Source organism: Antrostomus carolinensis, unplaced genomic scaffold (genome assembly GCF_000700745.2).
Source record: "Antrostomus carolinensis isolate BGI_N321 unplaced genomic scaffold, ASM70074v2 scaffold23180, whole genome shotgun sequence".
NCBI lineage: Eukaryota > Metazoa > Chordata > Aves > Caprimulgiformes > Caprimulgidae > Antrostomus > Antrostomus carolinensis.
In genome coordinates, this window is record NW_010289416.1 from 639 (window position 1) to 15773 (window position 15135).

At 38.9% G+C, this 15135-nt stretch overlaps 1 protein-coding gene across 1 annotated transcript; it reads left to right on the top strand.

Moving 5' to 3' along the window:
- Nucleotides 1-216: 216 nt before the first annotated feature.
- Nucleotides 217-4821, top strand: BLOC1S4 (biogenesis of lysosomal organelles complex 1 subunit 4; the record flags this gene model as incomplete). The annotated part of the gene is made up of 3 exons (XM_010170378.1): nt 217-318; nt 1042-1176; nt 4468-4821. Coding segments are annotated over 3 exons (336 nt in total), but the record flags the coding sequence as incomplete, so codon positions are not given.
- Nucleotides 4822-15135: the final 10314 nt, after the last annotated feature.

Consider the following 15135-nt stretch of genomic DNA (forward strand, 5'->3'; position numbering starts at 1 on the left):
ATGCAAAATTAAATTTTGTTCAAAGACACTTACTAAACTGTACAAAGAAGCTAGCTTATCAGTTTTAATCTAGTATTTTTATACTAATACAATATTTTTAAACTGAGGGTTTTAATCTGTTCATTGGAGCACAGTTCTAGTTTCCAGAATGAAATCTGCTACTTAACATTTTGGTTTGTTCATTGACTTTTGTATTATTTCTTTGAATCATTTTAGATTCGAAGTGATTCCTCTCAAGTTGTCAATGAAAGTATACCTCAAATTTACACAAAAGCTACAGAAATGAGACAGATATACAGGAAGATTGACAAACTAGAGGTATGTATTTGATATCTTCTAGATGTATTCCATTTCTCAACAGGGGGAAGGATCAGTAATGTGCTGTAATTGTGTGTCTGGTGCATGAGCATGCACATGGAGCAGGTTCAGATCCGTTTTGCTCTCCTTGTCCAGTCTGGCTTCAATACTTCAGGGTTAATGAAGAGAACACAATTTATTAAGAATTTCTGGAGACTGTGGGCATTCTAAAACAAAATACTTTTTTAAAAAAATATATTTTTTTTAATTTACTGCTTGAAGCAAGACAGCCTTCTTTATTTTATTTTTTTTTTCCAGAAAGTAATAGTATCACTCTTTCTTTTTTTTTAACAGTATCTTTTAAAGTTATTGTATTTGGAACTATTTGGAGACTAATAGAATGAGAGGTCTGTTGATCCCTCATAAAGCTTCAAAACTGATTCAGATCCTTGGTCCCACTTTTAGTAGAAAGGCAGATTGAAGTCTAAATTAGTTATTTGAAAGGCAAATGGGAAAAGGAAGACTCATTGCTTTATTAGCTTTAACCTATTTTTGCAGCCCTTTAGGTGTGTCAAGTAATTTTTAGCAATAAAATGGATTTATTTTAGGTGGAAGGGAAGTTGGGCTTGGAGTTTTTGACTCGTCATTTCAGTAATGGAACTTTCTCCACTGTCATGAAATACCTAATCATATTTTAATTTGTTAGAGAAGATGTTGGATTTCTTTGGGTTTTTTTCACACTAGGCTTTTGTGAAGATGATTGGAAACAGCGTAGCTGGACTGGAAGAACGGGTCATAAAGGCAGAAACAGACCTTGGAGCTTTTCCAAGCACATTCAAGAAAATCTTGCACACAATCAGCATACCATCCTTCCTTAATGTAAGTAAGCTTTTGTTATCACGTGACCAGCTTAGTTGCTCTGCTTACCAGAGTGGATGATTAAAATAATAAATTCAGATATATGTGTAACAAACTTATGAACTGTATAGTTAAATATATAACTTTCTATAGACTGTATTAGGATTTTTGTAAAGTTCTCAGATTTAATTAAAAAAAAAAAAACAACAAAACCCTAAGCCAAAAACCTTAAAAGTCATAAATTCTTAGAAGGATTTCCTACAATTTTCCAAAACAAGACTGAATACATGAAGAAGGAAACACAAAGGGCACAAACAAGTGCATAATGCACAAGCCTTTATATTAAAGCTTCCCTGATCTTCGATGTTATACAAAGCAAGTAGGAAGAGCCTGTACAGACACTGTTAAAGGATCATACTGCATAAATAATATCACTGCAGAAATGTTAACAAAAAAGGAAATGAAAGCTACACTGCACAAAATTTTAAAAATAAAGATTCTGTTTATGCTCAGTCCACACAGTTCAGTAATCGCGTAGGCACCTTGTTAAACTTGCTAAGGATGCAGTTTTCTCTCTTTCCTTGTTACTACTTGTGGACTATTTCGCTATAAAATACTCAACGTGCTCTCTCTAGTATGTTTTCAAAGAGATGCCTTACCTTGCCTTAAATTGGCACTATACCCTAGTTTTAAAATAACCTTCTGGTTTTAAAAAAATTAAAATATTCTCAACACCTGGTGCTTCTTGGCATCACCTGCCCATAGACCATTTATAAGTCCTCTTCTTTGCGTCTTGTCAGCTTCCAGGTTCTTTTCTTTGTCTTTTCCTATATTCAGCTTGTACTAGCTCAGGTCTTTGTATCATAACACTGGTGAGAATGCTGAAATTTAAGTATGTTTGCAGAAGGGGAGAGGAAGATGGTTGTTGCTGTTTGAGGTATTTGTGATCCTACATACTGCAAGCATGTGTGGCAGCAGAAAAAAAAATAAATGTAAAAATACATATTGTCTTGGTAAGACTCAGTTCAGGAAACCTGTTCTTCACTACTATTTTCTGTGCAGTCTTTAAGTTAGTTAACTTCTCATTTTTTCATTTTCTTTTGTGTTTAAGTTTAGAGTGGTGTCATTTTTTCTTTAAAAAAAAACCCACACAAAGCTGCTATTTGTGGGCTAATTGCAGAAACAAACCGCGGCAGCTGTGTTGAAGAATATTCAACAGAGTTTTCCATTTCATTGCTCAAAACAGCTGTCAACCACGAATTATAATCTTAAATTGAAAAGTTTGAAAGTTCCAAGAAAGTGCTTTTTTAGTGTTGCCTGGAAACACTTTGTCAGCTTGGCAGTTTTTCCACAATTAATAAGCTGGAAAGTCTTTGAAAGCGTCAGCAAGCTGAACCTGGTGTGTCCTGTGGTTTCTTGGTTTGAGTATGGACAGCATTAAAATCAACCCTCAGAACTTCCTGCTATTAACTGAGTAACTAAAAGACAGGTCCCTGTTCTGCAGTGGTACTGAGTATTGCACAGTAAAATGCCTGTTTTCACTAGTAAATACAAGTGTGTCTGAATGAAAATGCCTATAGAGGTTTCTCCTTGTGGCTTAACATTTAACCAGCTCACCCAATGTATCAGTCTGGTGGACAAAAGGCTGTACCGACGTAATGATTTTCACTGTAGCTGTAGTTCCATGTTTTCATGCTACGATTTTAATTTAGTCAAGTCCCCTCACTCCCTTCCCATTTAAATGTATCTGTTCCTTTACACAAAGCATATGTTTTGTATTCTTAAAATCTGTATTTGTAATCTCACTTTCAGATTTTGCCCCAAGTTCTTCCCTTGTGAATACCAGGCAGTGTAAAGTACAGTACTGTAAGACTTCTAATATCACTAAGGACGTAGAGACACACTCAAAAGTTTAAAATGGCTGCTAAGCAGCTGCAAAAATAACTGTTCATAAACATATACTTAGGCATCTGTGGGCACTGTGCTTGCCTATGAGTTTCCTCACTGGATAAAAAATTATCCCCTTGTACATATGCAAATATCATGCCTCTTAAATCAGTATCACGAGTTGCAGAATACTTGTGACCTTAGTTTCCCTTGCTTGCAAGGTATTTTCTCAAAGGGAATTACAGGACAGGGAATAATTTTTAAAAACAGAACTTTGATTTCAAATATTTTAATTTTTTTTACATTGGGCAAATTTTGGATATAGAGAACGTTGATAATATTCATTCTTTACAGATCTGATCTTTGTTTATATTTTTTTATTTCATTACAACTTGAATGGCAAAACAAACTTATTTCAGAGAAATTAATGGTATCATAAAGTTAAAGACAAATATAAATTAAATGTCATAAATCAGAAATTTTGTATATAACAGGAGATTTCATATGGAGTGCAAGTATACAGCTCAACTGAATATTGGAAAGATTTCCACCTAGCTGTTTTGTAGATATGCATGATTATATTCTTATTTTGGTACTGTAAAAAAAAATCCAGACTCCAAGTATACTAATATATTTGGTATGCTTTTAACTTTATTTTTGGTGGAGACTCTTAATTTCCTCATCCCAGACAAGCAGAAAAGTTCCTGAAGACTCTGCAGGCAAATTGACTGGGAGCTCTGCAATATAGTTCATCAAAATCTTTTTGTGAGACAAAAAGAATTTTTAATGAATTGAAGTCTTGATTCCAAGCCTTTTATTTAAGACCATATATTGGAAACATACACTGGGGCTGTGTTGCAGTGCAGCATTATTTACATGCAGGAAGGCTGACACAACAGTAGTGGTCCTTGCTGTTGTCTCTTCAAATGAGCCACTTGGTATAGCAAAACAATGTCCAGTTAATATTTAAAAAAAACCATGTACACTTTTCCTGAAAAACAGTGTAACAGCTCTTTTGCAGTCCACTACCGTATTCTTTTTAATGGTATATCATAGTACTTATATTCTAACATACACTTGGTGAAGAAGCTCAGCAGGAGCAGGAAAGGTAAAGGTATATGGCTTTGGAAGGATGCAGGTTACAATGACTATACCATCAGCTAGAAAAGCTTCTCTGTTTGGCTCCTGCAAAGCCAGCATATATTATGCTTTCCAGGACTGAGTCTGTTCGGGTGATAGAATGGCAGAAGTCAAAAGGCTGCTTTTCTTTACTGACATTAAGAATGTGCCAGACCCATCTGAGCTATGATTAAAAATTCACCTGTTGCCTTTAAAACTTTTCCTGTTTTGCATTTTAGCTCTGCAGGCTTTGTTTTAAAACTTGCTTTTTTAAGAAGGTGAAAAATAAGCTTATCTGATTTGCAGAAATCGTCTTCCTCACGACAACAACAGACCCTCTATGAACCTCCAGTCCTCTTCAAGACTGAAGACTATTTTCCATGTCTTAATGAAGCACCTTATTGATGACTTTTGCTTTGGAATTGATATGAATCAGCCAGAATAGAGACAGCCAAGTGAACAAAAGAAATGATAACCTCAAAACAGCTGCATTTCTGAGCATTATTGATGGCACATTGCCATTCTGATTCTCATTGTCTTCCTTCAGGCAGTATTTTCAGGTAATCTTTGTTTGCATACATTATTTCATAAGTCTTCCTACAACACAGCATAACTTTTCAGATTATATTGGGAAAGGAACTTTAGAATACTTCTACATTATTTTTTTTAAATAGGAAAATAATAGGAAACATACTTTTGTATATAAATCTTTTAACGCACAAATATCTGTGCTGGTGCAAGTGTAAATAACTATACCACAAGGATGTCTTTTGGTTTTGTGGGTTGTTGTTTTTTTCCTAATGTACTGGTTGAAATGAAAGAAAAACTATGCATAAAATAATCTACTTGAAGTTCTGGAGCCTGGTCCCTGCAGTTTGTACAGAGAAATGCACCACATTGGGGCGTAGAAGTGGCAAGGGGAGGACTTGGAAGATCGGCGAGGAGTCAAGGATGTGGTTGGATGTGCGTGATCTAGACCAGTTCACAAAGCAAACATCCTGCCCTCACTGATAATGATCAGGTCACAATGACCTGGGCTTCTAATTATTGCAGCATTTTATTGTTTGATGTGTAACCAGGTGGGCATGATTTTATATATATATATATATATAGATAGATATAATGTGTTGTCAAAAATTAAAAGTATCAAAGCTGAGGCAGGGATGTCCCTGGACTGAGCCTTGATTGGGCCAGGCTGTCCACTTTTCCCTTGCAGCCCTCTGGGCGGTTACTGGGGCTCCCCGTGCTGATTGCAGTGTGAGTATATTCTCAATAAACTGATAGCTGTCTAACTCCTGTTGTGGTCTTGCATTTCACCTGACAGTGTCAAACTGCACAGTTGTTTCCAAGAACCTTTTTGCATACAGCCTTGTATAATATGTAGCAGGCATTAATCATAAATTGTTGTATTTTACCACTGCTGTTTTACTGCCAGTATAACTCACTACAACTATCCAAAATTCAGATTTCAGAGGAATAAGGAGTGCATTAGCGAAACAACAACGTCTGCTGATTTTTGTTGCAAGCACAGAAAAAGGTACACAGTTGTAGGGCAAGGATTATATATTAATAGATAAAGCTTTGAAAACCATATGGTCTTGTCTCCCAACAACAGAGGAACCAGGTTCTAAACTGTTTTTGAAGCAAGGTTTAGTAAAAATTAAAACAAAGATTGTGAAGTCAAAATTAATAGGCTCGAAAAGCACTTAACATAAAGAGTCTAGAAAAATAATTACATGCAAACATGCGGAAAGAAACAGACATTTAACTTTGAAGAAGGGCTCCCCCCTGCCCCCCATACTCCGTGCTTTCATCAATAGCTAAATCTTCCACTATTTAGCTGTTCCACTGCAGCAACAGTTGTGTTTCCAAAAGGTATGGTACCTTTCAGTTTAGGCATAAATAATCCTTGAAGGTTTATCACTCCATGGTGAAATCTAATGAAATGACACAGCTAGAACTTGGTGTAACAACATAAGGCTACAGCCAAATGCTGTTAAATACACTAATACTGACATTACAAAAAATAACTTTAGAATAGCTTTCGCAGCTAGAACTTGGTGTAACAACATAAGGTTACAGCCAAATGCTGTTAAATACACTAATACATTACAAAAAATAACTTTAGAATAGCTTTCTAATTACATAAATCAACTGCTCAAATAACAACTTTGCCTTCTGTGGAATGGAACTAAAATACAATTATTTCTAAACATCATATAATTTAAAGTATTAAAATAATAAAGATCTCAGCATGCTTGTGCAGCTGACTGTTTTTCATGTTAATAAGAGAAAAAGTTCACATGTTCTGAAGTGGGTATTTGTGTTAAATGGTTATTAGGAAAATATAAGATATCTTCAAAGCACACCACAAACAAAAATGATGCAATTTCTGTATGTTGTAAATGCTCCAAAATATTTTTATTACTGAAAGTAATGGATGGTACATGGAAGATTTATTAAGGAAATGCTATAAAAGTACAGATGATAAATAAATTGTGGCGCTTTTTTTTTATACTTGATACAGAATAACAAGGTTACAGTTCATCTGTGAACTATAGTCTAGAAAAGTTAAAAAATTAAGGCATTCTCATAATGCTGACAAGATCCACTATTTGTATTTAATTAGTTTTGGACTTGCACATTTTGTTCCACTCTTGAGCAATGCTACTGTAGGTGCTATAAAGCCTAAAGAAATGTTAGAAGGATGCACATTACTGACGTGAAAAGGAACAGATTAAATTATTTATCTGACCAAATAAAATAAATTGTGTTTAAAGATTTCAAGATGCACTGGATTAATTGGTGTTTTCAAAATCCATAGAAGTTCATTACTTCTACTGACAATAACCTTCAAAGTTAAGTAGTTTTACCTGCAATACTAAGAAATTAGTAGCAGTCTTAATTTGGATTCTGTCTGGCACAGGAACTGTTTCCAGATACTAAGATCTCACTGTAGAGAGTGATCCTGAGTGAAAGACTTTCCAGAATTAGAAAGAAGAGTAAGATAATTTGCATCTACATCTATGAAGGGAACTTTACATTTGAAAATGGTAAATATTTTCAGGTTCACTTAAGAGAAAAAATAAAAAAAAAGGTTTTTAAGTGATGACATTTCTAAGCTTCTTCAGTCTGTGTAGAAAAAAGTTCTAATCTTGGACCAGCTACCAAGAAAATCCCATATGCCCAGACAGAATCCCTGCCTTGAAAAGCCAAAATCCCCAGTAGATGTAGCTATGGTCAAAGAGGACACTCTTTCTGCACGGGGGTTGGTAATCTCTCTAGCCACTGCAGCTAAATCCATGGGGAATGAGGAGTCTTCAACTGCTGGAATTCTCAGTCCTGTAGGCCTGGGTTACTGTGTCCTGCTGTGCTGCAACAGCAGGGTGGTGGCTTTGTCCACTGCACTGCTTTTGTAGATTCTGCTTTAGGCCGATGGGTGGTAGTACAGCCTAAAGGGAGTGCAGACTCCAGCTCCAGCTGATCTCGAGATTTAGAGAACTTTCTTTGCCTTCTTGCTTGAGGTTGTCTACTCAGAAACTTTTAATGCTGGTCATTTTTATTGTTTCACAAAACAGTATAAGTAGTATTCAAATTATGCATGAAGATCAATGTCTTAGAAGTGCTAAGTAACAGGCAAAAAAGAAAGAGCGAAACAGAAGGTACTGCTCATGGGCAGTACTGAACAACACTGGTGAGAGAGAATGCAGTCACCTGTAGGTACATAGCTTGAAAAAGTAAAATTGAAATAATGCCTTTGTAATTATATCAGACACAAGGAAAAGACAGGAAAAGCAAAGTATCCTGTCTAAAATCCACACGGAAGTCTTAAAGCTTCATTTAATTTTTGTCAAGTTTAATACTGGCTGTACATTATTTGATGGACTATTAGTTTAAGTAATAGAAAAAGACATTAAAATGACATAAATAGTCATAAAATACAATGTTTTCAGTCAAATGTGCTATCTGTACAGGATCTTCAATAGTCTTAAAAAACTGAAAATTGAAAATACAGATATAAAAATGAGCTGTCAGAGCTAAGAAAATGAACTGAATGTTAGCAAGGATTCTGTTACAGGGTTCTGTGTGAAAAGACAAAGGGACAGAATTAATAGAGAGAAAAAAAAACACTTGCTGAATATAAGTGAAGAAAGAAAAGAAAGATAAGTTTGCACTTTGAGTTATCATCTCCCACTATTCAGAAACTGTAGTTTTCTTGAGAATGGCTTGATGCCCACATTATTTAAAAATAAATTATTTGCTATCTGTTTTTTACAGGTGACACTGTCAGGATTTTCTTTACAAGCAGGAGGTCTAGAAAGTAACCTTTAAAAAAAAGAAGCAAGCTGAAATTCCCACAGTCCTATGACTTTAAACTGAGAGCTGTCAATAAGTATGAGAGGAACATCTGAAATGTTTCTCTGAACGTGAGTCAATATAAAAGATTTGCAGAGAACTGCAAACTGGCAGAAAAGTTGTTTCAGTTGATTCATACAAAGAAGAAAAGAGAAAAAGGAATGGTAAGAGCCTCATGCAGGAATGGAAGAGGCAGAAAATAGCATAGCCAGGGGATTAGCCAGGGCAAATGCTAAGGCGTAAACTTGTGGTGACAGAGCTTTGAGCAGCATGAACAGATGAGGGCAAGATCCCTGAACTGGGATCCACAGCAGACATAGACATACACATGCAATTTTGTTATTTGTTCACAGTTTGGATTTTGCCTCAGGGTGCACTACTTCCAAGCGTGCAGTTTTAGGAGGGTCTTCAACCATACTAGAACTGTGGAAGGACAGTCTGGACCACGTCACCGTTACTTGCTTCTGTCACCAAAGCAGCAGGACTTGCAGGTAGAGTTAGCCAGACCATTAAGACTGCTCTGGCTAAAAATCAGTCCTGCCAAGCCAAACAGTCCAGGCCCAGCACTGATGTCCGACACAGGGGCAAGGGGTGACACGCCCCTACTCCCAGGAGTCCCCTGAGAAGGTAAGCAAAGCTGTGTGCTGGCAGGACCTGTTTCTCCTGGAGGTGTCACTGGGGAGATGTGTAGCCAGGGAAATACTTTCACCTCACTGAGCTGAGTAGCGGACTCCTGTTTCTACAAGTTGTCCTATGGAGTTAGCATCTGTTTTCCTCACACTCCCTTGATCAGCACTTTCCTCCCCAGGGAGGGCTTTGTAATTTGTTTGGAAGTGTAGAGGGAAAAAAGAATAAAAAATTAGGTGTTGGGAATAGGCTGCTTGTTGTCATTGCAGAGCTGTCTGTGGGCTGTGCATCCTGCTCAGATGCTTATTTCCAGCATAATTTTATCAACTCCAATACAATGATTCAGCTCCTGGTGATATGCAGCAGTGCCCTTGTTCTTGGTGTCAGCAGTTCCTAGGAGTTTTTTTGGAAGCATGCCTGTTGCATCTAAAATCCAGTGTTATTAGAAGACTGTTATGGGAAAAAATATTTATTGAGGGGAAAAATAGTAAACAATATAATTGAACAAAAATCATGTTTTCTTTCTGGATTTATTAGCTTGAGTTTTCCTGGATTTAGCGGTGTTTCTATAGCAAAAGGAAGGAGAACACAAAGCAGTGACGCTAGAGAAATCTTGCCTAAGGAAAGTGAACTGTGGTGGTGTTAGCAAACAAGGTAGGTGAGCAGTGCCATTGCAAACTCTGCATGTATCAGTGAGGTAAGTCAAGACTCTGCCAAGTGAGTTGGATGAAATTACGAGAAGGACACAGAATCATCAATAGAGAGAGATCAACAAAAGCAGGGTTAGATGATATTCCAGTGTCTATCTTAAGTTGGCATTCTTAGTTTGCACCATGGAACTGTCTCTGGGTGCTAAATGAAATTTTTTTGGTTCAAATATAGCCAGAGACTTGCTCCAAGAGTCTGTCTGACATGCTACAGCTGCTGTTGGGTATTCATTCCATGCCACCGGCCTTGAGCTAGTCTTAGGTCAAGATGAAACTCAATGAAACATTTAGCTTGAACATCAGATTTCTCCTTAAAAATCTGCCTCTGTTGTGCTGAATTACTTGCTAAGACAGGCATAGTCCCAGGGTGGTACACAGCACTCTTCAGGAGTACAAAGACTGAACCAAAGCTGTGTGATGAATGCAGATGTGATGGTGCTGGAGTTTGTATTTGAGGAATTGAATGTGTCAGTAATATGGAAATGAAATTCATGCAGGGGAATTGTGAAGAGAAGAGCCTGAAGGTTGGGTAGGAAAGCTGCTGGAGAGATGATGGGGGAGTGACATGGAGGAACAGACAACAGACCTTCTAACTGAACTCAGATGTAATAGGGAAGTGTACAGGAGATGGAAGCAGGGGCAGGTGACCCAGCAGGATGATAGAGCTGCTGTTTGATCTTGCAGGGTTAGGGTTAGGAAAGCCAAGGCCAACGTGGACTTGAATCTGGTGAGGGATGTGAAGGGCAACAGGAGAGGATTCGACAATTACGTAAGCAGCACAAGGAAGACCAAGGAAAATGTGGCCCACTGCTGAATGTAGAAGGGACCTAGTGACACAGGGCGCAGAAAAGGCTGAGGTACTCTATGCCTTCTGTGCCTCAGTCTTTACTGGTAAGTCTTTACTGGGCTTACCAGTACAAGAAAGATACGAACATACTGGAGTGAGTCCAGTGCAGGGCCACAAAGCTGAGGCAGCTCTCCTGTGAGGAGAGGCTGAGAGAGCTGGGACTGTTCAGCCTGGAGGAGAGAAGGCTTGTGGGATCTCATCAGCATGTATAAATACCTGAAGGGAAGGAATGGGGGAGAGGGGGACAGACACTTCTCAGGGGTGCCCACTGGTAGGACAAGAGGCAGTATGCACAAAAAGAAAAACTCCTCCTTCCCAAATCACCATCTCTGCTGCATCCCACAACCTTTTTTTTTAACCTTGTTCCTACAAGTTTCTTTTAATAGCCTCTAATTCTTGTATTGGAGGACACAATCAACAGTCATTAGCCATCTGTGTTGCTCATCATCTTGTAATAATGTCTATAATTTCCCTTTCCATGATCTCTTCCCTTGGCTGAAGAATCACAGAATCATAGAATGGTTTGGGTTGGAAGGGACCTTAAAGATCATCTAGTTCCAACCTCCCTGCCATGAGCAGGGACACCTTCCACTAGATCACGTTGCTCAAAGCCCTGTTGTTCTGTGTATGAAGCTTCCATGACCTTGTTGCCTTTCTCTGATCTTTTCCCACTTCTACTGTATCATTTTTGAGATCAGGAAACCAGGTCTGCCTGCGTAATTCAAGGCACAAGCAAATCAGAGGTACCACAATCACATTATCTGCTGCCTTTGTTTCTTCGCTAGTTCTTCCCAATATTGGATGCACTTTCTTATCTTCTGAACATTTAAACTGATGTTTTCAGAACCTATCATAATTGTATGATCTCATTCATGAGTAATTGCTCAAATTTACTTTCTGAGTCATAAAGTTGTTCATATACAAGGATATTTTAATGTAATACCTAAATCTGTGGCTGTTAAGCAGGAGGTGCTTCCAGTTGGTAGGATGATGGTTTTGCTAAAACAAAGGTTACTGCATGTGTGGATCTCATATAAAAAGTAGCAGATTGTGGGGCTATACACAAGAATGTAAAGCCACAGATGCTGTGGAGTCAGTCTGTATATGGATGGATATACCACTACTGGAGGTCAGCAGTGGACTAGCTGTTTGACTCCTCTGTGTATTTGCACTCCCCTGGGCTGTCATTGGACTTTTCTTATCATTTCCACAGCAGTGGTCCTGGAAAAATGGTGTTTAAGCCCAGCCCGAGGTATTGTGCTGAAGCAGGGAGCCCACAGTGTCCTAACACCATGCACCAGGTACTGTTCAGCCCACTGCAGCCTTGGAGGAGAGGTAACACTTTTAGCACAGACAGAAGCCCTCTTCTTTTTGAACGTTCTCAAATCCTTTTTTGTGCAAGAGATCCTTCCAGAGTATCCTCTCCTCCCCTTCTTTACCTTAACTCCTCTGTACCCTGAGGCCAAGCTCACTCCTGTCTCTTACTGAATAACAGGGGCTCCACATCTTCTCCATACCAGGTTGCAGGGAGCATTTGTAGAGGTGGGAAGTGACACTTCTTATGGAGGTTGTGCTGTATCTTTTTTTCTCCTGCTTGGAGGTGGTTGAGAGCATCCATGCTGAGGGTTTTCCTCATTTTTTTTTTTGTTCTGAAGATAGAACTGAAATAGTTTGGCCCATGTTGAGGAACATCATGAGGCTGAAGTGGGCATTTCACTGCCCTGCTCTGGTCAGATTTGTGTACTTTTGCTCTCAGATATTTAGATGGTCAAGGACTGAGCCTGAAGAATGTCAGCTGGGCCTCTCTATGGAGAAGAGCACACTCTCCTTTGGACAGCAGTATTCCTACATTTTATCTCCAAAACCTTTGCTTTGAATCGAGCCCATAAGACTATTGTTGGTGATAAATCACGCACCACTTTTATCTTGCAATGTGTAGGAAGAAGTTGAAGTCAATGACTACTCTGCAGTGACTGTCTCCAGTTTTCTGTGAGTTTTGTGGATGAGGCCACCTGATGACAGTGCTGAGAAAAGTGGAATAGCCTTGCTTTTGTACTGTTGCTCTTTGCAGCTCAGTTCTTTTCAGTCTCTTCAGAATCTGAGTGTTATGGTCAAACTAGAAAGCAGAGATTAGTATCTTCTCTTGCAATAAAAATTAACATCTACAACTGTGTTAAAGTTGAATTTTTGTGACCTGCTACACAGCCTGTATTACTTTACAGGTGAAATGGCAATACCAGTTTGGATCCCACAAGCAAAGCCTGACAAAACTGGAATGGGAGGAATATTCTCAAATATTCTAACGTCATTTTCGCCCTGTTTTCCTTTTACCTCCATATGCAGTTATCTATTTGATTGGTAGTCTGTTGTATCATGTTATTGTTCAGTCATGGTTCTTGTCACTATATATGATGTTATTCATATGTGATGTATTTATATTCACATGGATACTGTTGGTTGGTAGGGTCACTTGTTAAGAGTCTCTGGAGAGAACAGATTTGTTAGATATTGCTCACAAACTTTTTGTATGCATGGTTTGACTTGTGGAGAAACTGCTTAGTGTGGTGTTTACAAGACGGCTGTGAGGGATACACACCTCCTGGGCAGGCTTTACGTGTGACAGTGTTGTCATATGTCTGTCCCAGTCTGTGGAGGCACCTAGTTGTACCTGATTGGTACCAACTGATGTTATGAATTATTGATTGAAAACATTAATGATGACTGGCGTATGCATCAACTGGACCCATTAGAGCGTGTACATGTGAAAAGGTTTATCTCAGGCCTTCTTAAATGTGCCTGACCCGCTTGCAAGCAGTTGGGGATCTGCATGGGCAGCCACTGGCCAGCTGTTACTTCATCACTTGGGACTGCTGCTGGAACAGAAACTGCAGGCTGAACTCCATGCTGCTGCTGAGGCTCTTGCAACAGACACAGAGCTGATGCAGAGTCCTCCTTTGGTGGGTTCCTTGCCAGGTGGAGGTGGGTACTCAGCTGTGTGGAGGCAGACCTCTGGGAAGACAACGGGTAACCTAGGGTCTGCCCGGGGTTTCTTGCTCTATCAAAAAGACATCTGTTTAGTCCTGAGTTTCTACAGATTTAACCATATAGGGTTGGCTGTGGGAAGCTGCTGGAGGAATATAGGAGGCTGTCAGCACGTGGCTGTGAAGACAGAGCTTCGTGAGACAGTAGGCAACAGCACAATCCCAGCTGGGCCTGGAAATTCATGCTGCCAGTTCTGCCAGACTGGCCTTGCTGGGTCCACATGCCCCGAGGCAATCTGTGAGGCACCCCAAGAGTGCCTGTGGCTACCCAGGGCTGGTCACAATGAGAACAGCAGGCTACCCAGGGCAGACTGGGGGACGGTGAAGAGAAACTGCTGGTGGGAAGGGGTGCAGGAAGCTTCCAGAGGAGACAGGAAAGCAAAGCAGGGGGAGGATGTAGGTTTACATATGGTAGCACTGGAGGAGGTTGTGAGAATGCGAGCATTAGGGTCAGTCACATCAAGGTAAAGAGAAGGGGTTGATGTGGATGAGTGAAATGGATTTGCTTTGGTAGGAGAAAAGGGAAGACAGGGCAGAAGGAGGAACCAGTTTTGTCATCTGGATGTCACATACTCACTTTGACATCAAAATTTTAGCCACAGATTTTCAGGATGCAGATGAAATAGCTCTGCTGCAGATGAATTATCTCTGACTCCCTGATTGTTACGATTCAAGCACTTCCTTTCAAATTGCATTTTTCCTTCTTATGTGCTCTATAACCTATTTCCAGAAAGAATATTTATTACGCCAGTCTTAAGTAGTTGTTACTTTTTCTAGCCAGCTGTTTTTGTTCTGTTTTTGCATAAAGATGGAACAATTAAAAATGAGTCAATACATACTGTTTTTTTTTTTTGCATCTCTTCCTGAAATGTTTAGTAGGTTTTGCTAGAGGAGGCTGAACACTGGACTCATACCTGGTTGTGTCAGGGCATTTCTGTTTCTGTAAGGTAGTTTCCAGTGCCCGCTATTGAATAATCCCAATGTCATCCTAGTATTTTCTTTGTGTAAAGAATCATGCAGTAATTAAGCAAGCATGCCTTTGGAGGTGCTGTGATCCATGATCAAGTAAATAGGAAATCCCATTTGGTTCCACTCAAATGTCAGTATGTTTGTTACTATCTGACACTGGTTAAAGGGTATTAATGATTTAAATCTTGCAAATTTCCCTAGCAGTGGCTTTTATTTAGTCACTTTTGTTATTTTCAGACTTGATTACATTCTTAATTTTTAGTGTACACACTTCCTCCAAATTTCCATCTGATAATATCAGCAATATTCGTTAGTATGGAAATTTCATCAGGTAATGTTAAAATGCTAAAAAAACCCAGCTCCCCCCCTTTCTCTTTGTTTTTGTCAGCTTACATTGCTTTCCAGTTTCTGATGAGTAATTGCATTT